The sequence below is a fragment of the Acanthopagrus latus genome, chromosome 6 (assembly GCF_904848185.1).
Source record: "Acanthopagrus latus isolate v.2019 chromosome 6, fAcaLat1.1, whole genome shotgun sequence".
Classification (NCBI taxonomy): Eukaryota; Metazoa; Chordata; class Actinopteri; order Spariformes; family Sparidae; genus Acanthopagrus; species Acanthopagrus latus.
The window spans coordinates 22,674,588-22,701,522 of NC_051044.1; the positions used below are offsets into that span (position 1 = coordinate 22,674,588).

The 26,935-nt window shown below is 41.5% G+C and overlaps 1 protein-coding gene across 1 annotated transcript; it reads right to left on the reverse strand.

Annotated features, from left to right (window-relative positions):
* Positions 1-4,443: 4,443 nt before the first annotated feature.
* Positions 4,444-26,927, reverse strand: dnai1.2 (dynein, axonemal, intermediate chain 1, paralog 2). The gene is made up of 21 exons (XM_037100759.1): positions 26,743-26,927; positions 26,495-26,554; positions 26,216-26,314; positions 25,909-25,989; positions 25,470-25,596; positions 25,205-25,260; positions 24,903-25,058; positions 24,641-24,700; positions 24,390-24,518; positions 23,644-23,737; positions 23,369-23,486; positions 23,132-23,175; positions 22,689-22,936; positions 22,335-22,424; positions 21,966-22,053; positions 21,696-21,775; positions 17,300-17,448; positions 14,442-14,541; positions 9,679-9,864; positions 5,882-6,022; positions 4,444-5,362 (listed from the first exon to the last, which is right to left on the reverse strand). Exons 1-20 carry the CDS (start codon positions 26,782-26,784, stop codon positions 5,921-5,923), a joined length of 2,109 nt encoding a protein of 702 aa, XP_036956654.1. The 5' UTR covers positions 26,785-26,927; the 3' UTR covers positions 4,444-5,362; positions 5,882-5,920.
* Between the last annotated feature and the right edge of the window lie 8 nt (positions 26,928-26,935).

Sequence of the window (26,935 nt, forward strand, 5' to 3'; positions counted from 1 at the left end):
TGTTTGGTCAGTTTATTCAGTGATGAAAATGAAGAGAGTTTGTTTGTTTAGTTAGTTAGTTTTCAGGCATACAACAAAGAAGAAGATGAAGAAGATTTTCCTCTTGTGATTAAAATTTCATCCCTCCCCAAAAAAGTGCACCTTTTCTTTTTGCACCTTCGGGCAGATACAAATTAAAACTGACAGCTCCCACTCTCTGCCGTGCTGCAGGTTTATCTTCTCGCCAATGTTTTTACAATTTCATATCAAAGGCTCAATAACAAACTGCCGCCCTGACTAATGCAATTAATGAATAGAAACTACATCGTTAATCGGACTGAATTTCATCCAACAAGACTGTACAAGGAGGAAAATGTTCATGTTCTGTCATTGTCGACTTTTCATGACATTCATGGTGAAAGAAAACAAAATGAAATGACAGGTGTTGTCTGTGCATAAAGACGACTGATCTCAACTCACTCAGACACTCTCACCTGAATTTCTTTAATTGATCCTCAGAGTAAGTGGCACTGTCTGTATTTTCGCTTTCTATATCTTTGGGTGGATTTCATGAATTCAGCAGGACTCATTAGCACTCTCCATGTAAACACCATTCACCCATTTCACTCTCACTGTAGCGTAAGTTCATTGTTAACTATCCACACTGTGGAGTGCCATTCCCATGCAAATTTATGGATATGCTAATTTAGCAGAATGGGAAAAATAATGGGAAGTGAATTTTCAATCTAGTTCCTGATATTGTGCGCCCTCATTTAGCATGTGGGCCGTCTGCAGATGTTAATTTGAAGGATTATGAAGAGAGATGAGCACGTGGAGGCTGTGCGTGGAGCCGTGTGAGGGCGCATGTGGAACAAAGGCAAGGCAGCATCTGATCTGAAACACAGGTTGAGCTTATTTAGGTGAATCAAATCGCAGAGTGCACAGCGCAGTTGCATTTTCTGGTGTGTGGCTGAAGGCTTGCAGAGCGCCAGCAGTGCACGTTGGGATGGGATTAAGAGGAATCCATCACCGCACCATATCAGTGGGTTCCTTAGGAACTGGATTTGGTCTTGTAACAATCACAGACGTCGATATCATCACTTTAAAAGCAGTGCATACGGACAGCTGAGGCAATGGAGTGGAGAGCCAAGATAAGCAACTTTAAAGAGGGAAATGCATTCTTGTGTGTGTGGAGTGCAGAGTTGTACAGCGGCTATTTTACAACAGCTTAATGTAAAATGTGCTGAATCTAAACACATGGGATCTGGTGCCTGTCATGTCACGTCATGGTCTGTAAACGCTTTATCCCTTTTTCAAGGGGTCGCGGGGTTTGTTGCTGGAGCCAATCCCAGCCGTCTCTGGGCGAGGGCAGGGTACACCCTGGACAAGTCGTCACAGGGCCCTTCACTGATGGCAGAGGCCACCATGCAAGGTGCCAACTGCACACAAGGAGCAATTTGGGGTTCGGTATCTTGCTCAAGGTCACTTCGCAACCTTCCGATCACTAGCCGCCCCCATCAGGTGCCTGGTGTTACCGAGTTATTACTTTTTTTTTCTGGGACAACCTGTGGAAGTCCAACATACCTAAATCTCTCCGTCATAATGTCTGGTGAAAATGATTCTCTCCAAGCAAAATTTCGAGTGTGCTGAGGTGAAGCAAGTGATTCCGAAGCGAGTTAAATGATTGCTGAGTCTCATTCCCAAAAGGTCAAGGCATCAGCAGTCTGCCTCAATTGTTTTCTTGCTCGGTAAACACAGATAAAACTGGGACCAGAATTTCTCCAGTTCTGGGGACATTGAAATCTTCCAGGACACGTGGATGGACGCCAATTCTTTCAAACCGAAAACTCTGTTTGCTGCACATAGTTCTGCTTTGAAAACAGACATTAGTTCAGTCACAAGAATATATGTATGGCTGTATAGCCTACGGGAAGGGGAGGCCTGTAGTGGAATGATGCTTGATTTGTGTTTGCGTGTGGTAATTGTACTCAAGACAATTTAATTAGGAATTTACAGCATTTGAGGACAATGCAAACTTAAATAATGAAGCTTCTAATCCTAGACTGTGACAAGAAACGGCGTTTACAGACCAAGAATCGGCACTTGTTTCTAATTTCATGCCTGTCAACGTTCCCATCTTTCACTGGAGTCTCCATTTTTAACCCTGGTAATTGGTAAGAAGACTGGTAATTTATCCTGGTAATCTCCTGATTTCATAGTGATGCAAATCAAATAGGTGTCTCTCAGTTCTGTGTGGGATGTAAGTACCTGGCAACCCAACCCAGAGGCCCTCCGCTCAGTTTGCTGCTGAAAATGGATAAAATATGTCCCAAGAAGATTTTTTACAGCCTAATATCTGCATGTATACTAAACACAAATTCATCGAATTTCCAAACCGAATGACACAAACCCTAGAAAAAAACAGCCTCTGCTCACTGGGTCACACCAGCCCAGATGCAGCCATGTGAAAAGTTCAACGATGCAGCTATCTGTCTGCGCACTGGATGAATGTTAATACGTTTACTGACTGACACAAAGCTTTTTCATCCGTCGCTCCACGTACTCTGTCTTCCTAATTGTCCTATCTGTTCTTCTCTTGCAGGCACTGATAGTCATTTCCTGGAACCGTAAGCTGTGTTTTGACCGTCTACCTTGATGACTGTGAAATCCGCATTTCCAGAAAATGCTGCGAGGCTCATCTGTCTGGCTGAGCGGTGGCCTGTCACCTGAAAGCGGCTAAAAAAGAAAAACAGAGCCTTGAGCAGCTGACATTCCTATCTGCAGCGAGAAGTGCAGACAGGCTTCCCGGTTTCTCGTCCGACATAAATATTCCTCAAAACACAATGTGCGTCGCACCAAGGAACACTCCCCTTTTTACAGACACAACACATACTGTTTTTTTTGCCTCACAGTACCTAAGCCTATGTGATGGGAGGAAAGTAAATTAAATCTGCGGGAATGAGTAATAATAATCCCAATCTTCAATCAAGACTCGGATGATGCTCAGTGTGAAACATTCCCCACTAATGAAAGAGGGACGTCAGGGAACCAGCTTAAAGTCTCTGGACACTGCAGTCCAGCTTAATGATGGAATCTGAAGGGAGCATGACAGGACTGTCCACAGCTGCATTGGTGGCCATCGCCTGCAACACGTTCGTCGCCATCCTCTTGCTCCTCCTCTGTCTGATCCTCTACCGAGCCTGCATGGTCCCCTCCAGCCCGGAGAGGCTGCCGGTGCTGGCAGCTCCGAGTGGAGGAGAAACCCAGCAGACGAACGAGCACAAGTACCTGTTGACCTCGTGACTGCAGAAGGATGAGTCAAATGTAGCAACGAGCGATGGGGCTCCTCCACGGGAGAGGGACCAACTGCCAACAATAATCAGGCTCGCCCCTTCATAGCTTTTAAAGTCGGCTGCCGATCTGATGGCACAAATGGCTTTGCCTCAAAAAGACCACAAGGATAAATGGCGGTGGGGAGAGACACCAATTGTCGGATCCCATTCTTGGTTTGACAAAGCGCATGGAGGGATGCAGACACACATGCAGCATGATGAAAAAGGACCTCATGGATGGATTCAGGTTGCACTGAGACAGAGAGAATGTAGCGTTCAGTACACAAAGAGCGGTTGCTCTTGTTGGAGGTTTCTAAATATATCCTCTTATTTCATACTCTCTCCTGAAAAAAAAAAAAAAAAAAAAACGAAAGAAAAAAAACAGAGAGTCTATTGCTCAGAACGGGGACTTGAGCCTGTGTGGAGTGTGTGTGTCATTGTCACTCATAAATACCAGCGATCTGTGAGGCATAACGCCTTGCTGAGAGTGTTATATAAGGACGAGAGAGGCTTAGTTGAGATTTGTGTCCTCTTCAACACGGCCGCTCACTGACATCTGCTTGTGTCCGTCCATGATGGCCCACTCACTCTGGACCGAATCACAGGACGCTTTGCATACCGAGGGATTTTGCCGTATGGAATTCTACAGGTCGCCAACAGAAACTGCCCACCTTTCCCTTCAAATTAGTAAAGTATTTAACCTGTATCACTGGTGACTCAACATGGCATGTTGTAGAGTCAAAACATTTTATGATGTGTATTTAAAACTTCATGATACATCCAGGCTTTAGGCTGACAGATATGAAGCATATTGAATTCGTTCCATTTTTTTGTGTTTAAAAAGAAGCTCCTAACCTATTTCAGATTGAGGGTAAGAACGCCTAAGATGTAGAAAGCAGTTGGCAGCAAAGTTGGAGGATTCAGTATTCCACAGCTCTAATAAGACATGTTGTGTTCAAACTTGTAGACTTTTTCCCTTCTCACAGATCCCTCAGTACACGCTTGTCAAACATGTGCTCCTAAACTGTGAAAAATGTTCTCGCCGGCGATGACATGTCTGGTTCTCTCGTCTACGCTGAGTGACTCTACCCAGGCAGGGCAGCTGGACGTCATGATAATGACAACACCTTGCTGCGCTCTCCTCCTTCCTTCCATGTTTATTGTCAGAATTGCAAAACAACCATAAAAGATGCATATTGCCACCGACTGTTTCAGAGTGTGCAGATGCTGTGCTTGCTAAGGCAGTGAAAGCAGCTGTAATTTCATCATCAGCTGATAACAGTAAATGTAAGTTTTGCAGTATTGGACCAAAAATGTTTCCCTACACAGCACCAGTTTACATCTCGATCGGCTAATTTTTCTAGGGACACAAACTTCAGAATAATCAGAATAATTCAAAAAAAGTGTTGCAATCACAAATATATTCTATGGAACAAGATTGATTGGCTCTAGAGAAACTATCATATGACAACATTTGACAACGTTAAGACAAACTGTTGGAATTGACTGCCAGGATCAATGAACAAGGGAAAACAATAGAAAAAGACACATAAACACCTGGCTCCTGGAACTCACATATTGACAAAACATAAAAGTTATTGTATACAAGGGTTTAATTTTACAATATTACAGTCGTGTCCTTTGCCATGCCCCTAACCGGCCACCAAACCCTGAACTCATAAATGCTGCAACAGCAATCTATGAAAATACAACACAAACAAAAGTGAGAAACAGCAGAACAAACAGTTATTTGACCAACCCTGCAGTATGCTCCCCATTACCGCAATAATGAACTAACTGTCGCAGCTGCATTCTCATTACCGCCCCACAGCCACAATCATTTGTTACGCATTGTCTGTAAAAATGAGGTGATGGAGCGGCCCTCTCTCGCTAAACCTCGTGGAGATGAAGCAATGAATCACACTTAAGGGAGAGACCGCTGCATGTGTTTTTTCGCAGGAAGATGAGAAGAGAGAGAAAGGCAGCGAGCCCGGGACACCGAGGCAGCGTCTGAGTCCAGCTGAGCATCAGAGCACTGGGTGGGTTCTTCTCTGAAGGACAAGATCATTAAGACAGGGAGGGGCGGAGAGAAAGGAAAAATAAGGACGGACACCGCTACGAATGAAATCAAAGTTCTCCCGTACATGGGACATTAACAGGCTCCTGTCTCATCCCTGGACGGTTGCCCAGGACGGCATGTGCCAGCCAAGATAAGTCGTCTGGACGTGGTCCATAAATGTTCAGTCTATTACGCTAATTTATCTCCCCGTTCACCGCAGAACCTCTCCCCCTCACTTTTCAGCTTAATCAACTTACAGAACGTACAGAAAGGGTTTGACAAATCCCTGCAGAAGAGGTCACTTGAGTCAACGGAGTTCTAATGTTGCCTGTTTAATATGATTAAAGTACTACAGTATAAATACATGCATTATTGATTGAAAATGAATAATTTATTAACAGCTTAAGAAAGATCTGAAGACAACATTTTTAATAAACTCGTACAAATGTTTTTCTTGTTATGTCGATGTTGTTTACTGGTGCATTTCCTGAATGAGAATCAAGGACTGTACCATGTTGTTGCGTTGGGGAGAGAAGCCACAGTGGCCGCCCTAAACTGTGCTTTGCTCGGGTTCCCTCAGCAGGCTGAGGAGCCTCTCCATCTTGGCTACTTCCACCTCTGGACCCTTGGGCAGCTCCTGTCCCTTCTTGGCCTACACACGCGCGCACACACAAGTGCACGTGCACACACACACACACACACACACACACACAAAGATGGAGAAAAAAGACTCAGGCAGAAGAAGAATCAGACAGAAATTTAGGGTCAGTAGAGTCATAGGGTCAATAGTTACAAACACTAAACTGGCACATTACTCCTGTGAGTAGAAAAGCACAGACACTTCAGAACCACATCATATGGCTGAATGTTTGTCTTGTCTTGCTGCGGGAGCTCATTACCTCTGTTAAAGGATATTTAACAGGCCTATCGTTTTCTAGGCTCATTTACCATTGCCACAGGTTTTCCTCAAATGAACTGGACTTTGATTAATGGCGCTTGATAGAATCTTATAGTCCAACAAAGCTTCACTTGATTTTTAGTTTCAGCCCTCTTAATCAGCAAATAAAAAATTGGGGAATTTAAGTGGCAACATATTTAAAAGTTTGTATCTCTGTAATGATGCAACTGTTAACATAAGGGTACAATAACTTATTGAATATGGCTAGATATGCTGATAGACTTGCAATTTCAGTTACAAATAGATCATTTGTATTTCTATGTGTAGTGCTTTTGAAGAGAGGCCTGTTACTAATAATGACAAGCATGATTAGAGTTTATCGGATTCTCAGGTTTAAGAAAAAGTTAGAGTGTCGTGCAAAAGCCTAAAACAATCTGAGATTGCGTGAAATTCAGATAGAACCGTAGAAAAAAACAAACAATTCTATTTATTTGAATATAATTGACTGTTCTGCTCTCATAAACATTCAACAAACGGACAAAATGGAAGCACTCTACACTTTACTTGTGTTTATAATACAGACCGCCGGAGAAACGTGTCGAAGCGCTTCCTGTGTCGTCTTTAACTGTTACGCCAGGAAAACACAGGATAAATACATCAGTTTGAGTGTGGTGTTAATGGATATGGTCATCATATAATGCAACAAACAATGGAATAACCAGCTAAAAAGTACATGGTTGTTGCTGCAATTTCTCTGGTACTAACATACACAAAGTGCAAAATTAGCACATAATGCACAATATGTTTTTTTTAATTCTACTAGTATAAACACAATGAAGGAATGAGGGGTGGTGGGTCTTGCTGACTACTCCTTTGAAACTTGGAACACTAATATCTATATTTTGGTGTGGCTATTTTGAACTTTGAAATGGATACAGCGAGGGGGGCTGATCCAGACAGACAGCTGCGTTCCCTAAACGCATGAGCATCAAAAGTCTATGCAACATAATATCTCGGCCATGATGAATGGCCCGATAAAGCGCATGCGAAAAAAGGCTACTTAATCTTCTTAATAGAATAAACATTCTTTATCTCTCAACATGTGTTCTCATATATTTTCTAATTCCATTTTTCCTCACTGGTTGGCTGAAAGCAGCAATAAAATCCCACTCTTGTTCTGCTCACCTGCGCTGTATACTCCCCAGAATTTTGTTATTGGCACTCAGCATTAATACAAACGCAAATGTCTTTATATATGTAATATTCTGGGATTAATGGACAATAACAAAATATTACATAAGGCTGCTTTTGTAACGCAACGGCCACTTGTGATTTGCGGGAAACACGTAATGAGGGCAGTGAAAAGAGAACAGATGAGATGAACACATCGATGCTGCACACACAGCTGAACAGAACAGTGTGTTGAGCTGAACACAGACAGGGTTCATTAAATGTTAGTGGTTATCTAGAGATGATGAGCATTTTGAGTGTTACGTGCACTTTCAGATCAGATTCAACTAACATTGATGACCACATAAACCATCTTAATCACAGAGACCTCTTGTCACAGGGAAGTGGACACTTGGGCCGACACAGACCCTACATGATATCACCACATACCCACAGGCCCATACATTTCTGTGCGTACAGCATAACAGCACGCACACGTGATATTACCTCATTAGTGTCTGTGGCCCCTCTGGCTTACGGCTGGGAACTAACTGCTCACTTCAGCAAAACAAAGCCCCTTTTAGAACACACTTTAGTAGGTACATCCTAATTTAAATTTTTGTCATCTTTTTCTGATAATTAAAAAGTATTTTAGGGGAACACCACAGGATGCGAGAGGTCAAGCGGACTGAACCAGTTTAATGAGAGTCAACGAGACAAGGAGTTCTCTCATCAGCTTTACCCAATGCTCTTCAAATAAGTGAGTACAGCACACCTCTATTGTTACAGTGTGTTGTGCTGCAGTGCTTGGGGTATATTCATGAGCCACCATGCCCATTGTGCTCTTCTTAGAGGGCTGCTGTGCCAATTTTCTAAGACATATTATTGAAAATATTTGCAGTGGGTCTTTGTGTCTGATGCTTATTTGCCACACTGGGTTTCCAAAATGCTCTGAGCGCTGTCAGTGGTGCTGAACTGTGCAATTATTTCCCAATTGTACACTTTAGGGCTACAGTCTGAGGTCGCTAATGAGGTAGCACCAAAAGTGCGTGTACATTTTGTTTTGCTGCACCCATCCAAACTGTATTCATGCGTGCGGTTGAAGGAAAACTGTTGACTTGTGTGGCACCCAGATGCGGCAACGTATAATGCACAAAAACGTGTCCTGAGAATAAACACGTATTACTCAAGTCGTTAGCATGCCTTCTAGTTTACATGCATCAATTATTGTGAGGAACACAAAGGAGGCTGGAGAGGCTGCCAAGCTGACTGTAAATGGGCCCTGATTAAAGTGTTGTGACTCAGTGCGCCATTTGGTTTCCTCCTGTGTTTAGTAGGACCGCTGTGATTACTCCGCTGCTCATTAACTATTGTCATGAGTGGCAACAGAGCCTTCAGTGACTCATCAATTGTGAATGGGGCTAAAGTGGGACACAACTTACATACAGAATTATTTTAGCTTTACTTTAAGATTTTGGTCCCCATTTTGTCTTAACTTTAATTGGCAGTTTGACAGTATAAGTGACAGGATGTTTAGGTAGAAACCGACAGGGTACCCATGAGACCAGGGTGGTCGCAGTTATGCGATTTTCAGCAAAAGTTCCAATACATAACAATTCATATTCTGCTTCGCCTTTGAGTTATCTTTTGTAACAAGATTATTCAATTATAAACAACACTGCTTCTCTGCGGCTAATTGCTAACTGGCCTAAATGAGCAAGGGAGAAAGAAATACAGGGCGATTAGTGATGCTGATAATGAGCTGCTGGTGGGGTGGGGGTGGGTGTTTCTGGCCTCCATTCAATTGTAATTTGGTGAAATTAGCTTGAGGTCAGCACTCCGCGAAGAATGAATCATCTAATCTGCTTTCATTGATGTGGAACAAGTGGCAGTCATAAATAATGCAAAAGGCTGGACATGTATCCAGACTGTTTACAGATAAGATAGTATATAAGGTGAAAGAACACAACAGGCCATTCAAATGCAATGATAGCACTGCAGAACACAATTTTGCTTAGTGCCGAAAGTACTGTCGTCCATTCGTATGTGACATTACAGCCTGATCATAAAGACAAAGCAGCAAGAGCAGAAACATTAAATGGTGAAGCTGCATTTGTAAAGGCAGCTTCTTTATCTCCTTGTTGCCAGACTCAACATGGGCATTAGCTTTGGACTAAATTAACTGAGACAAATTTAATGTAGTTGAAAGTTGCCCTCTAGCAACTTGATAAGACTCTTACCTTAGGTTTCTTGCGGAGGTTAGGGGAGAGCTTGAGGCTGGTGACATATCCTCGGTCATCCCCCACTATGATGATCGGGTGGATGGGATTAAACTCAATGTGAGTCAGCTTGGTCTTCTTTTTGCCCACCGCTAGCTGCTGGCAGATGGCCTCATATTTGTTGATGTCGAGGTCAAAAACGTGAACCTGAAAGGGGTGAGTGATTTAAAAAGATTGAATGTTTTGTTTATGATGTGTTGTACAGCTCTGACTCTGTAACTGAACTGACAATTCAAAACTCAAAACGAATCTGCCGAGGTTTTAAAGGTCCAATAACGTGGAAAGTGAGATTTTCTTTAATTGTAAAGCAGGTATAGATTCTATATCATTACCATGAAAGCGTCAAAACAGAAGTGCACACAGCCTTCCTCAGCCACACCCCCAGCACAGCCATGGTTGCAAAAACATAGACAATTCTGATTCTGAAACACAGTGGGTGGTGCATGCTCAAGCTTGTGTGAGCTGACCAGTCAGAGCAGACTGGGCTCTCTTGGAGGGGGGCCTTAAAGAGACAGGCCCTGAAATCGAGTGATGTTTTTTTGACCATTGAAGCATGTAAACACTACACACCCAAAATAAAAGTATTAACCTGAAAATGAGCATATATAGCAAAACTGACCCATCTTTATGACCAACATACTTAGGCTGCAGGATGCACATCTGAAGAGTGTGAGTAAGCAAAGAAAATATCTATTGTCTTTTCATATCTCGTGGTTGTGTCTTCTTTAATGTGAGCGGGAGAACAGTGGAGCACAAGCCTCTGCAGGGATGCAAGCCGGGCCATCTGCTGCAAGGAAGCGCATTCCCAGCATATCAATGAGCGTGCACTTCTGTCCCTCTGTGTGAGGACGTGTGTGTTTGCGTGTGTTTGGCAGCCCCAATACAAAATCATGGACATCGTCTTCCAGAGGGAACCAGATCACAGATATTCTTCTGTCAGCCTAAGTGCATTTCGACAATCTGTTGACAACAAATGAGCCCACTTCAAAGCACAGCTCACACCTTTTACCAGAGAGATGACTGTGATCAGGTCACCAGGGTTCACACTGTCTGTGTGTACCACTACCACATAAAGCATTGCAGTCATCACTTGGGACGAATCATCATATTCTACCAGAGTATGACTTTCTGTGACCCCCATCACGACAGGCATTACCTGTAGTGTTTTCGCTTTTGATATATAAGCACTCATGTAACATGAGTCATGACTGATTGCAGTACACACTGACTATTTGTAATTCATGCATGAACTTGGGCACTGAGACATATTACTGTGTTAAAATGATTAATTTATTTTAGTATATTTAACTGGCAATAGATAACTAAGTTCTGTTTTTCTTTAACTTGTCATTCTGGAGTAAAAACTGATGGCTGTAGAAACTGACACCATCCACCACCACAGATTGGTGCAACCATATTAGGAAGCTGCATTGTTTTCCCTTGTCGCAACCCCCAGGTAACAGTGGAACAACTGCAATAACTGTGGAAACTCTACACTGCTCAAGATAAAGCACCCTGCTCAGGCAAAAAAGCTGAAGAAAGAGATTTAATGGATGGGCATTCACTCAAAGGAGAGCGCTCTGGTGTTGTTTCAAGGTCGGTCCCCCGGTGGATATGTGTTTCCTCTTGCCACGGGGACTTGAAACTGACATCCTTTCTACTAGATAAGCAAGCAACAAAACCCGCCTACTTTTTAATACTACTGGGTATTTGACTCTTCCTTTTCATAGCACTAAAATTGCGGTTTCTCCGTCAAACTGTGATTCTTACGATTTTCTTTTTTTTCCGGTTTTGACAGTAACCAGTCTATTAGCTAACTCTTTATGGCAGGGGAATGCTAGGGGGTGTGAATTTGAAAAGTTGACTGTTAAGGTTTTAAATAAGTTAAATCAGTCATTTTTTATTGCTTCCAGTTGATGTTGTTAACATTTCAGATCTAATAATCTAGCATGAACTGATGCAGTAATACTACCTGCAATATGTGGCATCCATGTGCGGAAGGTTAAGGGAGCTGCGTGGGGGCAAATATGGATTTGGAGAGAAATCACGGGGGCACAAGCCTGGACTCATTATTTCATCTTGACACTTTATTTCTTCAACAGTCGGCTCAGATGGAGATGCAAGGACAGAGAGAACCAAGAGATATTTGTTTGCAGTGGCACAGCTCAGTGTCATTCTTACACCTCAGCCGGCCAGGCAAGTCATTATCCTTATGAAAACGCCTACACATGCACGTACGCACGCGTGCACACACACACACGTGAGCAATTGTGTCTCTGACATTTTGCAGTCTGGCAGCAGCAGCGGCAGGCCAGGTTGTCATCAACAGTAAATACACGTCATGCAGCGCACAACTCATGCTGAGTCACTCAAGCTCTATCAGACACTTGTCAACAGAAAATGACAAATGTACTGCGAAGAATCTGCTATCCTGTGGGAAGATTATGGCAATTAATATCATGTACTGTGATAGAACCAGTGAATGTGGGAATTCTGACAATATTCTGTCATTCTTCAATCCAACGGAGAGTGAGGCCGAGCCTTGGACTTAATAGAGTACGATTATATAACGGACCCCGTTAATTCTGCACACCCCAGGCTGACAGTCACCTACCTTAAATTTTGACAGTATAGTAAATTCTAGTATACCTATATATGATGGCTAGCTCCCATCAACAAAATCTAAGCTATTTTTGCCTCAGCGCATCCTTTAAAACCTGACTGGGATGATGGTTCAACTTTGATATCTGCAGACTGAGAAAAAAATGAACCAGGCACACTGACCTCAATCGACTTCAATCTAATATTCTTGTCGCTCCTGCCGCTTAGAAAGGAGAGGATTTAGTGCTTGTAAAATGTATGCCAACTGATGAGATTTTAATGAGTTTTTTAATAGCTTCTGAAAACTGCTTTTGATCCAGTTTGAAAGAATAAATTACCATCGTTTACAGAAAGGACTGAGATTTGATATACTTTCTAACAAAGTCATTTAATTAAATGTTTTATTTCTGCAGATGATGTTTACAGTTGAACAAACTGCTGGTTCTATTCTGGGTTTAAACATCAGCGGTACGCACTGCAGATTATTTAACTGCAATTTACGATAAAAGAGACATTTAGTTTGTGAATTTCTTACGTTTCCTCTCTTCCATATCTTACCAAGACCGATATGCTTGGTTGTGACATAATTTACATAATCTTGGATATGCTACAGTACTTATTGTGCCTGTGGTGACTGAATCCTGGCGTCAGAGAAGACGGGACACACTTGCACACACTATCACATAAGGTGTCTTTCAAATTGCTCAGCTTTCATTTCCTCTTTGCCACTCTCACTGGAATTCACTTGGCACACTGGACAGGAAATGTGTCAGACACAACACATTGGACTTCGGAGCGATGGCACAGACTGGTGCGAAGACAAACAGATGGGGACAGCTTGCAGCCATATTAAGAAAATATGTGGCGATAAGCAACAAGGCTTCCACTAAAATTACTTCTGGCTGGAATCAATAACCACTGGCAGGGCAGGAAGCCGCCTTTGTGATGAGAAACTGTGTTTTATCAAACCCTATTGCCCAAGGTTCCAGTGCACTAATCTGGGGATGGATCAATAGCAAGGGTTAAGTCAGCTGGGTTTGTAACTATGTTATAAGGATCATAATGAAGAGGATGGCAGGTGGTAGATGGCACAGCTGTTTGTAATTATTATCTTAGGCACACAGCAGATGTGAGGTGGAGATAATCCTAGACAAAGCATCCTTGAGTATATGAAGTCACATAGGTATGAGACTAGTGGTGTAGTTGGTTTATATAACTTAGATTTTTTTTATGTTATGACATGTTTGATTTGAACTTTGTGATCATTAGTAATGTGTCCTTTTTTCAATCATTGTTAAAGTTAATTATGTATACCTCGGGCTGCACAGTGGCCCAGTGGTTAGCACTGCCGCCTCACAGCTAGAAGATCCCCGGTTCGCGTCCCAGTTGGGACTCCTGGGATCCTTCTCTGTGGAGTTTGCATGTTCTCCCTGTGCAGCGTGGGTTTTCATGGCTTCCTCCCACAGTCCAAAAACATGCTGAGGTTAATTGATTATTCTAAATTGTCCGTAGGTGTGAATGAGAGTGTGCCTGGTTGTTTGTCTCTATGTGACAAGACTGGCGACCTGTCCAGGGTGTCCCCTGCCTTCGCCCTAAGTCAGCTGGGATAGGCTCCAGCCCCCCCGCGGCCCTGCAGAGGATTAAGCGGCGTACAGATAATGTACAGATAATGGATGGATGGGATGTATACCTCACTTAAACTGATGCAGTTTGATACAACAGCCCTGTAATAAATCCAACCATCATGAATGTTATACTGTTCAGTATTTGTTGAGACTGTCTCTGAGAGGTGTTGATTCAGCTGGATTGGCATTTTGGAGGCTGTACTTTGTGATGCTATTGACTTGTGTTGAATTATATCCTCTGTGTTTTTTCCACCATTTCGTCCGACCCATTTATCTTAATTATATTGCCCAGCTCTACATTCTGTAACAGATTTAGTCAGCGCAAAATCTGCTTTCCTCGACTATAAATGTAAAACACTTGAATGTACAATCAATAATGTGAGATTCTTAATTACACCAAGCATAATGCACTGGAGATTGATCCATAGTCTCTTAAAGCAAGCAACAAAAACATGATGAAGTTCAAGCCAAGCTGTGGGTTGCAAAATGTACACTTACTGTTCCATCTGTTGTGACAGCTGCAAATACAGTGGAGGAGTATGGAGACCAGGCAACGTCACCAACAGCTGCATTCAGGTCAAAGGTGAACATTGGAGTGCTGAAAAAACGCACATACAGCCAAGGTCAGACAGGAAATCTGCATTTTGCATTATATTGCATAAAACGCTATGTGCCTCTGCGATAGACTCATCCAGAGTGAAAAGGAACCGCAACTCATCAGCTTAAGTTGGTGCTCACTACAGTGTCTGGAGTCAGAGAAATTACTTCAGTATAACTATCATATTCTGCACTGTGCATAAAAAACAGCAGATTTTGTATCTATAGTCAAGGTACATCTGTGGTTTCTTCTGACAAGTTTCAAGCAGTAGAAAACCATCTTCAGACTGTCATCCAAGGTAATCAATCAGTTACAATCTGTCCAGTCACTGATGCCTCATCAAAGCCTGGCAGAGGAAACGGGTGAAAATGAGAGACAAGCCACATGCACACTACTTCGATTGTTTACATGGACCGGAGGCACGACAAAGAATAAAAAAGAGCTGAAACCAGGCACAAAAAGGTAATCTTCAAAAAAAAAAAAAAAAAAAAAAAAAAAAAAGAATGAGAATTTAGGATGATTTATGGGGACCTATTTGCTAAAATCAGAATGCAGTATTCACAGTTATGTTTCATTAGTGTACAGTGACCTGATACTAAGAATTTTCTTCTCTTTCATGGAGTCATCACATGTCACACAGCCATGTGTCCACAGTAGCCTGCAACGGACACACCACTGGCTCTAGAGAAGGCCTTGTGTGTTTCTTACTTTTTTAGTGGCCATTATAGGAGTGGTGAAACAAGAGGTATTCAGTTGGTTGCAATGTGTAACCTGACCACTATAAGCCACTAAATCCAATACACTCGTCCATGAAAGCAATTTGCGCTTGGACTCTCTGAGTAATAGTAAAGTGTTTGACTAACTAAGGGAGGAACTAATCAACACCCGAGGCCCTCTGGGCACATTCTGCAAGTGAATTAGAGCTCACAAGGTGGTGGAAGATGTTTACTACCAGCAAGCTCCAAAAAACTAATTAAAAAGTAATAATGTTGGAATGTGTTATCAAGAATGCATTAAAGAGATGTCGAGTATTTACTCTGCAAAACTGACCCTCACAAATTGCATGAACCTTGGTTAACAAACCAAAATGCACAATCATCCACACTTAACACTCCTCTCATTTTTTTGCAACGGCCTCCCTTACTGATTTGTGCAGATATTCCCTAGATGACAGACAAACAAATGTGCTGCCACGATGCTGTGCCTGTTTGATAGACAACATACATTGATGCAGGCATAGGATATATCAGAAATTATGTGCCAAAGGCTAATAAATCTGGCCCAGAGTCTTTAAAGAGGAGGCTTTTTACAGCAGACTGACACTGCAAATACTGTAAATTTGAGAGTCCGAGCTATTAGGATTCTTATATTATGTCCAAGTTCATCACCAGGCTGAGGTGCAAATTTATAAAGCTAACTGACTGATTAATAGACTTGATGCAAGTCTCATCTATAAAGTTACAAACCCTTCAGTTGATTCAGAACTGGCTAACATCATCTGATGTTTTTATAGAATATACTAGCCTCAGCATAAAGTTTTTCAGTGTAAAGCTTTCACACACTTCTGAACAGTGTGACAAAGTGAAAAGTTGCTTGATCCAGTCATCAGCCTCTCCCCGAGACAATATGTCTTGTAATGGATCACTTTTGAAAACCCTGTCTCCCATAATGGGGGGATGATTACTATCATTATTCAGTCAAGCTGCCTGTGCTGACAAGAAGTGGGAGGCACTACGTGTTAGTCAAATCATTCCGGGTTCATGATGAGAATCAGATAATAATAAATAATAAAGACAAATTTTAACACTAATGAAATATTACAGGAGTAATGATTAGCTAGTCCCCTCTTCACTGAACGTACACATTTGATCACAGAACACAAGTGGTGTTACAATCTATAAAAAAATAAATACAGTACATAATTGCAGTTGCTATTCTGTAGCTAAACAGAAATACATTTATCTTCCATTTCCTTCAAACCCAAGAGAGTAGTGATGATACCAACACTAAAATATTAACTATACTTAACAACCAGTTGAATAAACCAAATTCACAATCAAAATGTTCCTATGTATTTGTCTTTACATTCATTATCCTTTTAATTCCACGGTCATATGCACTGTAGTTCTTGTCACCTCTTCACTCCCACTGCCTTCCAAGTGTCAACGCTAACACATATGGAGTCATAAGCTCCTTTTTACTCAACACTGAAGAGCTTCACAGGGAGACTGTGGCACTGAGTATTTCAAGCATTTCCCCAGAGATGTCACCCTCCTCTTCAGATGTACTCAAGCCAACCAGGAGGAGTCACTAGTGCAGCAACAGGCAAACAGTCCCTCCACAGCTTCCCACCAGCCAATACTGCCAGTTGTGTTTGATGGGACACCAGCAATGTCAAAGGTGGGACCCTAGTTGCTGTGACAGTAGATGAGCGCTGACAATCAATAAAAATAAGATCCTCATTACATCTAAATCCCACAATAGTTTCTTAACATGTAGCACAATAGTTAAATTAGGTGTACAACCTAATGTTAGTGAAAAAGATGTTGCATCTTGAATGAGATGTATGCACTTTGCCTAACATCATGACAAAAGGAAATGTACTTATAGGTTTTAAGCTACAGGGTTTTTCTGTTGTGGACTGCCATTGACTTTTTTCTGTAGACAAAATGGAATTAGAATTTTGATAGCTGTGATACAATATACAGTACAGTGTTTAGAGTGGTGTCATATCTACAGTAGCTGCAAGTCGTCTCACTTGATGGTATGATCCCAGATCTTGACGGTCCAGTCCGAACTGCAAGAGATGAAGACCTTCGGGTGGAAGTGGTTCCACTTAACAGCATCCACTGCCATGCTGTGGGCAATATAGGTCTCCAGAAACTGGCTTGAGTAAGTCTTGGAGCACTGGGGAGTAAGAGCAAAGTCTTGACTTGGACAAAAATGATGATCTGTAAACACAGGATTTTCTCCAAAAGCTGCAATATGTAAGATATTTTAGTTAAAGCCATTAAAGAGAGTAAATTTGTGATAAAAATCTGAAGAAGTAACAACTTTGAAATTATGACATGTCTGTAATGCTTTGCAGAGATATCTACTGGCGTTAGCATTATAACCAGCTAGCCCCGTCCTGTCCCAGTGTAAAGCTCCTGTGCTAGCAGTGGAAACACAAAAACTTCCTTGGTGCCCAAAGCTCCAAGTCTGGACCGCTAGTGGTTACTTTAACGACTTAGTGTCCCCTAATTGTTTTGAGTATGACAGGTGGCCAATTCTTCCAGGCAAATTTCTCTTAAGCAAACTTTTCACTAGAGGGCTTTAAAACATTTTTCCATGCAAGTCTTTGCAGAACTAAAAATACAATATTTTTTTGAGAATGCTTTATGTATCTGGACACATTTCATTTTGCATTGGCAACTGAAAGGGTCTTGTTGTGACATTACTAATTACAGAGAGGCTAGAAGTCCAATATGTGCAACAGTTTCGGACCCAAAAAGAGAATTCTAATCCTCTGTAAATCAATGTTGAATTACCCTGTACGTTTCCACTTTATTTGCAATCGACAGAAGAGGATTAAAAGTACCACCACAGTAGCAGACTTAGATTTAAGTATTAAATTAACTGGACGAGCCAGGATAAAACAGCATGGCTTGTGGGGACAGCTGTTGCATTTCTAAGCACTGACAGCTTGATTGTTGCCCTGCAGCTAGGTGAAAGATTCTTAATCTGTCCTCTCCTGGGGTTTCTGTGCTGCTGAACCTTGAGGTGACACCTCACAGACTGGGTGGGTGTCTGCCTGTATGTCCGCAAGGAGAGTGATGTGTGTCCCTATACACCCAGCATTCATCTAAGACACAACCATCATAGGAAGCAGATTCAGTCATGTTGCAAGGTAAAAAGCCAACGAGATGCAATCAGACATGTTTCAGTAGTGTCTCCTCACGATTAACTCGAATGAGTGAGCTAATCAGGGATAAGCAAAGAGGTGCATTTCACAGTGAGGAATTCAAAGGTAGCAAACATGATTCTTGTCTGAAGTGAAGGGAAACTGTGACAGTGATTTCACTGACAACACAAGACAAGTGAATCTAATGAGCATCTTGAATTGAGTACTGAATTGATGCACCTCAAAAAGGGCTTTTTCTCCATCTAGTGTCCTCTTTCAAATTAAATGGAACTAAATGGCTTGACTCGGCTTGTGTTGCTAAAAGCACCAAAATAAATAAATACATTTGAAAAAGTGAACAGCCGTGTTTCTTTTCAGAAATCATGGCCTGGTTACTTAATTAAATCCACAGACTTGCAGTTTCATTTAGGAACTATTGTCTTTCTGTATCACTGCACAGAAGGAAGTGTGCATCTGGTCATGGAGGCAAGCTAACAAAGCTAGCTAACACTGCACCTCATCCAAGGATTATGCTATTAATGTTGACATCCTGAAGAGGCACAAGGATGAGCCTCTCATTCACGACTAGATGCACGCTTCCTACTGTGTAGTAAAGCAGCATAGTTCGGCAGACAAAAGTTGATACATGAAACTGTTCACAACAAGGTCTGTTGATTACCTTGAGTAACTGGATCATGATTTCTGGAAAATGACATTGCTGTTGAGGATTTTAAATGCATCTTTTGGCACCACAAACTGAGTGCCATCTCATTCCAGGCAAACATCCCTACGGCCAACATCTCCACACCTCGACAGCTCACACTAGAACTATCTAGATAGGTAGCAATACAGCTAAAGAGAAAAATATGTTTTTTTAAATTGTTTTTGGATGACAGGGAAGTTCTTAAGCACTGGAGTTCAGACTGTGTTGGGACAATACTGGCTTGCGGTTTAAATCAGTTGAGATGTTGAGAATATTAAAAAGATAACATAAAGCAGCCTTGTCCTTTAACTTTACAATATCGTTATCTTCTAAACAGTGTGTTCACCTGTCTCTGTGTGCATTCTCTTTATGTTCACGTAAGACAGTCTTCCCTGAGGCAGTAGGTTTAATATTATAAACATATGCCAATTCAAATGAAGTGGGCATTTGTCAGTGAGCTGCACTTTTATTAAATCAATAGATTAAGGGCTGGCAACTACAAATAAATGAGACGTTCATGAGTGTCTTTCTGCCTACGGTAACAAGAACATGAGGAGGAGACGCGGAGAAAAGGTGGGAGGCCAACCAAAAACTACCAGCTGTCTGATGTGGACAGGGAGAGCCTCTGCTTAAGAAGACTCATTAAACCCTTAACGTCAAGCCTGAAGGGCTCCCAATGGGCCAAACAGACACACACAAGTGCACATGCACAAATCTACAACCGCACATATAAACCAGCAAACACATGCACATACTATTAATGGAAACTCTCTCGCTTCTGTACCCTTCAGAGTGCAAGCCCAGCAGGATATCTGAGTGCAGCACAAACAAAATGAGCTTACATTTTTCAGGGAGACAGTGTAAATCCCCAAGATGGTCCTAATGTCATTTAGAGGTGGTACAGAAAGAAAACACAATAAAGGGATGGGGCTTCACTGAACAGCAGCAGCAGAATTTTTGTGACAATCTTTTTCTTGAGCCAGCAAACTTTGGAAAACCAGACATATTTGTGAAAAGCCTATGGTATCTTTGAGTCATGTGAAAGCTTGTTATTTTTGCCAGTTAGTAGTTTCTAGTCACTCAAGTCACTCATGCCAGTCATCAAAAGTAAAGAAGTCAGGAGTTTGATATGAGAAGATGATAAGCACAACGGACTCTACAACAAGGTATTTAAAAATGGACACTGAAGTGGATGTAGGAGCAACTAGTTTAGCACCGCCTGCAACAGGGATGTAGGGAATTAATTAAGAGAAATGTAAGACAGCTATTGAGTCAGCACCACAGCCACTAATAGATACTCTGGAAGTAGCGGCGCAAGGGAGGAGAGACCCAGCTTGTAGCTTACCCTTTTAAGTATGCCTACATTTGGATTAAATAGTGCGTGGAGAGCTCTTTTGTTTTGCGCAAATGAAACATCCATTGTGTGTGTGCATTACGGCCATTCAGTCAGTAGGTCCGAAACAAGTAAATATAGCCAACCCAGGTGTGCAGGTATTGGGGCTGGACAACACAACCATTCACATAAAGTTACCGAGCCAACAGCTGTATTGTAGCCTAAGCAGATACAATGTTGAGCAGCATATCTGCTCTAGGATTTAAAGGCAGCTTAAAGGTAAATTATGTCAGATCTAGGAAATGGTGTCGTCTGTCAGAGGGCCCAGTAGACTTATGATGTCACAGCTTGTTACCCACTGCCGGGCCTAATGATGGGTCAAAAATAATCATAATTCAACATGATCGCTGGGCTTTTGGCACATTTCACTGTGTATTGAATATGTTTACATTTCCAGACTTGTTTTGTCTGTCTGACTTTTTTCTAGCTCCGTTGTCAGTGCTCATCAATATGCATGATGGGAAGCACCACTGTTGTGATGCATAGCTGAAATCAAGTACTGCATTTGATTTCACACTGGCTCTGTTTTGAACTGATTCCTATAGCACTGTCAAGCTGGACAACTCAACAGAGAATACAGAATACAGAATTCTATCGAAAATGTACACAGAATATTGGCACTGAGGATACAAGCTATGAATGAGGACGACAGTAAGTAAGGACACCTTTGTTCATTTGCCGAAAAAAATACAATTACATGATACTATAGTGGACTGACAACATTAACACACGGTGTATGTACATGGTATGAAACTGGGACTCATCTGTCTCATTATAGGATTACAAGTTTGAAGTCTCTCCCTAAATGATCTAATACCCATGGCTGCCTGTGTGTTTGAAGACCAATCTAAAAATGGATGTAATAATGCTAATTATATTCTATTTGCACTGAATGAAACGGTCCGTTAAAGATTGTAAATGAGGTGAATAATACAGTGCCTTATTAACATAACCCTATAAAATACATTTAATAGGGTTATTTTTTAATCAGTTACACATACACTATATTTGAATGTATTACTCATGCCAGTGTGCAATAGCTTGATGTTATTGTATCACAAGTTATGCTGTGATTCGCTTCCCCACTGGACATTTGGCTGCCTAAGTGAGCCATGTTAACAAGATGCTTAATTAATGTAACTGTAATGTAGTGTAGTGGAATCATTGAAACATACCTTGTGTATTTTCCCCTCCTCTGTGCCAACTAAGAAGAGATAGTCGATCTGTTTATGGAAGTCAAATGATGTTCCACTGGCTGTGGACAGGAGGGATCGAACACATTAATTAGACACACTGTTACGGACACTGACCTGATGAACTGGACTGAGGCAAATCTGATCTAATATCAGACGATATTTAAAGTGATAGGAGTTTCAAAATTAAAAACATACAGTACATTTTCATATACATGTGCACAATGACATGCAGTGGAATGAAGCCCTTACCAATGCAGGGCTGCTGTGCATCCTCTGGCCCCTCAGAGACAGCACCATTCACTGACAGTCTGATAATGTCTGTAAAGACCAGCTCATTCTACAAGCATGCAAACACACAGTGATGAAGTAATAGATGCTAATAGATAAGAGACATGTAAATGAAAACAACCAAATAAATTGAAGATAATAAATGCAAACGTGAAGAAACACACAGACAAACATATCTAGAGGGCAAACAAAGAGCAACTAATTAGCGTCTTCCAAGCTGCATATTTTCATTTTGCTGAGATAACATGAACAGAGGAAAAACTGCCTCTAATTAGACCACATAAGTTACAGAGAAAAATTGATGTAAATAAATAGTATTCCTTAGCTAACCTTGACAAGTGTCCAGGACACAACTCGGCCATCAGATGACACAGAATAGAAATTGTGGTTACTGTCCAAGTCATCATTCTGCCAGCACACCTGAATGAAAAAAAATACATTCAGGTGATATTTCCTTTATTGTTGTGTACATTTAATTCTCTTTTGGGTTAGGTCAGTAGCATAACTGGTGTTAAAGTTTATTAGCCCACTTCTATTCCTAATAAACTGATTTGGGATGGCTCTCGTTGCAAAGGCCAGAAGAGCTTCCATGTAAATGAAGACAAAGTAACAGTGCAAGGATATAGTGACAGGAACTAGAGGGCCTGAACTCCCACCACCTCTACCATTGTCCCCTACTCTCACCTGCCAGACGGGGTCAGTGTGCTTGCCAGTCTTGGCTGTGCTCTTATACACAGGCTCCAGTCCCTCCTCCTGCAAGTTGTAGACAGCCACACAGCCATCATAGAAGCCGACCACTACCAGATAGGAATGCTGCTCATGTATGTCAAGGCACAAGACGCCAGAGGTGGTGGGGTAGATGTACTCTGGGAAGGCAGACTTCTTCAGTGAGTAGAAGACAAGCATGCCACGCCCCTGTTTACTGAAGTCGTCTGACAGGGGGAGAGAGAGAGAGAGAGAGAGAGAGAGAGAGAGAGAGAGAGAGAGAGAGAGAGAGAGAGAGAGAGAGAGAGGAGAGGGGATGATCAGGTGAAATACCAAATATGCTTTATAGACAGCAGCAATTAAAAACTGTTTCAAATTAGATTAACATACACATTTATAGACCCTCATTGTGGATTACTTACAGGATCCCATTCCAACAGCAAATAGGTCCTGATATTTCTTATTCCTGTTGAGGAGAGGTGCATCAATCAGTCATTCCCAAAATAAACACTGGAAAACAAACACAGATAGCTGAGGCAAACAGTCAAAGATATTATCTTTAAAATACTTGATAGAATGAGAGTTGCACCTGCATATTTTTCCCCAGAATAAAAATATAATTTGAAAGGAATAGCAGAAGACTTGATGATAAAACCTACCAGCAGAGGGCAGTGACAGACAGTCTTTTGGCTTTGTCATAATGGAACTTCCACAAAGGGAGAAGGGTGCCCTCCTTGTCCCTGAACTCATCAGACGCATCCTCAAAGTATTTGAAATCTGAAGAGGCATGAAAGGAGGGCAAGAAAGAGAAAGAGAAGAGAAGAGAAGAGAAGAGAAGAGAAGAGAAGAGAAGAGAAGAGAAAGTGTTTGAACTTGAACATCACATGGAATTGTGGTTTATTATTGTGTCACTTAACATGTTACTGGAGCATACCTTGTGCTACATCATCAAATGTATTCTGATTGACCATTCGTTCTAGGATAGTTGACTTCTTCGACAACTTGCCCATTTTGCTCATGTCATCCATCTATATAAGACAAACATTGTTAGAGACATAACAGAGAATACAAGATATGAGACAATATGAAAATTTCATGTCAGAATTCTCCAGTCCAACAAAAATGTGACTGACGGTATGACAATAAACAAACTGGAATCACTTTAATAAATAAATAGTAATCTCAGCTCTCTGTCATTCTTTAGTTTGGAATCTGTAGTATTTATAACCATCGAATTGGGAGGGATACAATGTGCAAGCTATGTCTTTAGCCATATTGACAGGTTTTGGCAATTCAATATAAATCAGAAACAATGATGTAGGACTGTATGGGCTAGACAGCTTTTCAAATCAACCATGTTGGATGGGTATTCAAGGTTATCTCGATTCACAATTATCCCCATAATGAAAATTCCCCACAATTAACTTATTGTGAGACTTTTATCATTGCATCCCTAATAACAACACGAGTATGATGATAAAGTTTCACCCTGTGTGCTGGGTAGCCATATTGTTAACTTCAAAGATACTATGATTTAACAGCCATTAATAATGTATGTAAAGCAATGAATGCATGGCATGTATGGCAACAAGATTAATATGAGCTGTAACTGTGCTAAGATTACAGCACGTACATAGAAAAATGATATATATAGGCTGGATAGTTCAAGTCTCAATTTACCTGAGCCTCCGTCAGCATCGTCTTCTTCTTGCTTTTGTCACTATCTTTCTTTGATGGTGCCGCTTTCTGCTTCTCTTTATTCTTTTCTTGCTTCTGCAGCTCCTCCACGTACGCGTCATATATCTCCCACTGCAAAGAGAATTGAGTTATTCCAGTCAGCCCATGTGGGCATATATATTCACTGATGCTCAACTGCGTGAAAATAAGCCTTCCTTAAACATCTCTTTTTAACACATCAGGTAATCCAGTACCTGACTAGCGGTGGCAGAGAAGATGTTGCGTGGGGGAGGTTCAGTCTGGCAGCTTCTCTCCTACAGGAAAATAAAAAAAATTACTCCAGACAAATTCTTGAGGCTATGCATATTTTATTACACAAACAGCAATACTGTGTTTTTCATACCCTCCAATATTAAAACAATGCCTTTGTCTGAATGTAGTTAACTTAACTACTATGTCAACTGTAATAACCACAGTTGTGACGACAAGTGAAAGACTGGTTATCTTTCCTCCTACCCTTAGTGGGTTATTGAGAGTCTGGGAGGCCCTCTCACTGAAGTTGAACTGGTTAGTAATTTTTGGCTCCTTCTTGTCAGTTTTGGAGGCAGCACTGTCTGGTCTATCCTCTTCTCCAGCTTCCTCCACCTCCCCTCCATCCTCTACAGGTGTTGCCTGTGGAAAACCAACAGGGGGAAGTGTTAACTTACTGACCTCGTGAGGGCACTGGATTCTGTTCAGAATGGAGTATACTGTCCAGCACAATGTATTGCTCTGATTTTAGTTCAACATATAAAATGTCATATAGAACATAGTTTTACCGGGGTTTCTGGTTTCTCCTCATCAGGCTCTGTTCCAGTGTCGACTGTTGCAGTCTCTGAACACATGAGAAATATTACATCATGATTTGACTGTGTAGAAAACAAACTTGAATCTTGAATATGATGGCACATGTTGCAAGTGACATCTTGTGGCAACAATTATGCACTACACCAGCAAACACTTCATGTAACAGCAACACAACAGGGAACACTATGAGCTTGAATATGTATAGACACATAATATTACTGCAGTGTGTTTTAGTACCCTCAGAGAGACCCTCCTTGGCCCTCAGTCTACGAGCTTCATCAGAGTCTTGATGCAGGAGGCTGCCCTCCAACACGAAGTGAACAGCCATCTGATCCACAACACTTGTAGACTTGAAGGAACGTTCCTGGGAAACGCAAAAAGCTATGACGTGAGGAACAGCGAGCAGAGAAATGTATTGTGTTTAAAGTTATTAGTAAATTACAAATGTATGTTAATCAACTAGTTACATGGTCTCAAACATATCTGACACAAAAAGGCACAAAAACATTGGCTTGGAATACCTTATCCTCATCTTTTAAAGGTGAATACATATAAGGCAAGTGACAATCTGCCGTTTTCATGAAAAAATTCTTCAGTACATGGCGGCTTCAGCACTGCAGTGATGCCTGCATCTATAGTGAGTCATGTGAATGTATAAGCCTCAATATAACTTTACCTTGAAGCTATAGCGCACAATATTTTGGGGGGCATGTGGGTTGTTTGCAGTCAGGATCCTGGTGATTTCCTCTTTCAGCTCCTAATGACAACATTATAGATAAAGCAGAAATCACAACAGGACAGGTGAAGGCCTGTGTAATTTTGCAGAGGTATTATTTGCAAAAACAATGACCAAAAGGAGGATGATGAACTTTTCTAGTTGGAAAAGAAGAATTATGCAACAGCAGCACAGTCTCAGCCAATTCCCTCGACAAGGCCATATGGATGTCTCAAACTTGAGCAATGAAGATCTGCCATCTGCTTACAGCTTCAGTAAGCTCCAGTTGATCTTGAGGCTTAATAAGTGCTTTCCCATGAGTCCAGTCATCCCATCCATCTCCAACATCCACACCCTCTTCCTCATCCTGCAACGTTACATACAAAGAGAGATGTATATCTTGGTTCAATTAAAAAAAAGTACATCAATGTGTAAAAGCACATGTGTTTCTCATAGCCCTTCCTACTGGAGCCAGATGCCAAAATTCTGAACTGTGTTTCTGGATTTTTACATTTTAAATAGGTTTGTGAGTTGGAGGTGCACCCACCTTTTTCTTATTCGCAGCTTTGGTTGGCTTCGCACCAGGCGCCTTCTGAACAACCGAGCCCTGTGTGAAAACGATTGAAAAACACTTTAATGGTAAATCCTGACATTAGCGTAAAGAAAACTCTGCCAGTGAACTCAACGTCAACTGGTAGCTACTGCTTATAGTCAATGCAGTTGTTGTAGCTAGCTTTATGACTTCGCTAACGTAAGCTTACCGTTTAGGCTAGCTAAACTATGTTGACCTTTTACCTTTCTCCCAAGTGTTGCAACGTTATTGTTAGGCGGTGGCATTGTGAAAACAGTCCAACAGTGTCGGTATTTAGTCCTGTCAAAAACAGCACAACAACTTTAAGTGATAAAACTTTTGAATCGTCAAACGCATAGAGAACTCGCTCCTCAGCAGCTGCCTGCTGCTGTATATGGGTTGCCAGGGCAACCAGCC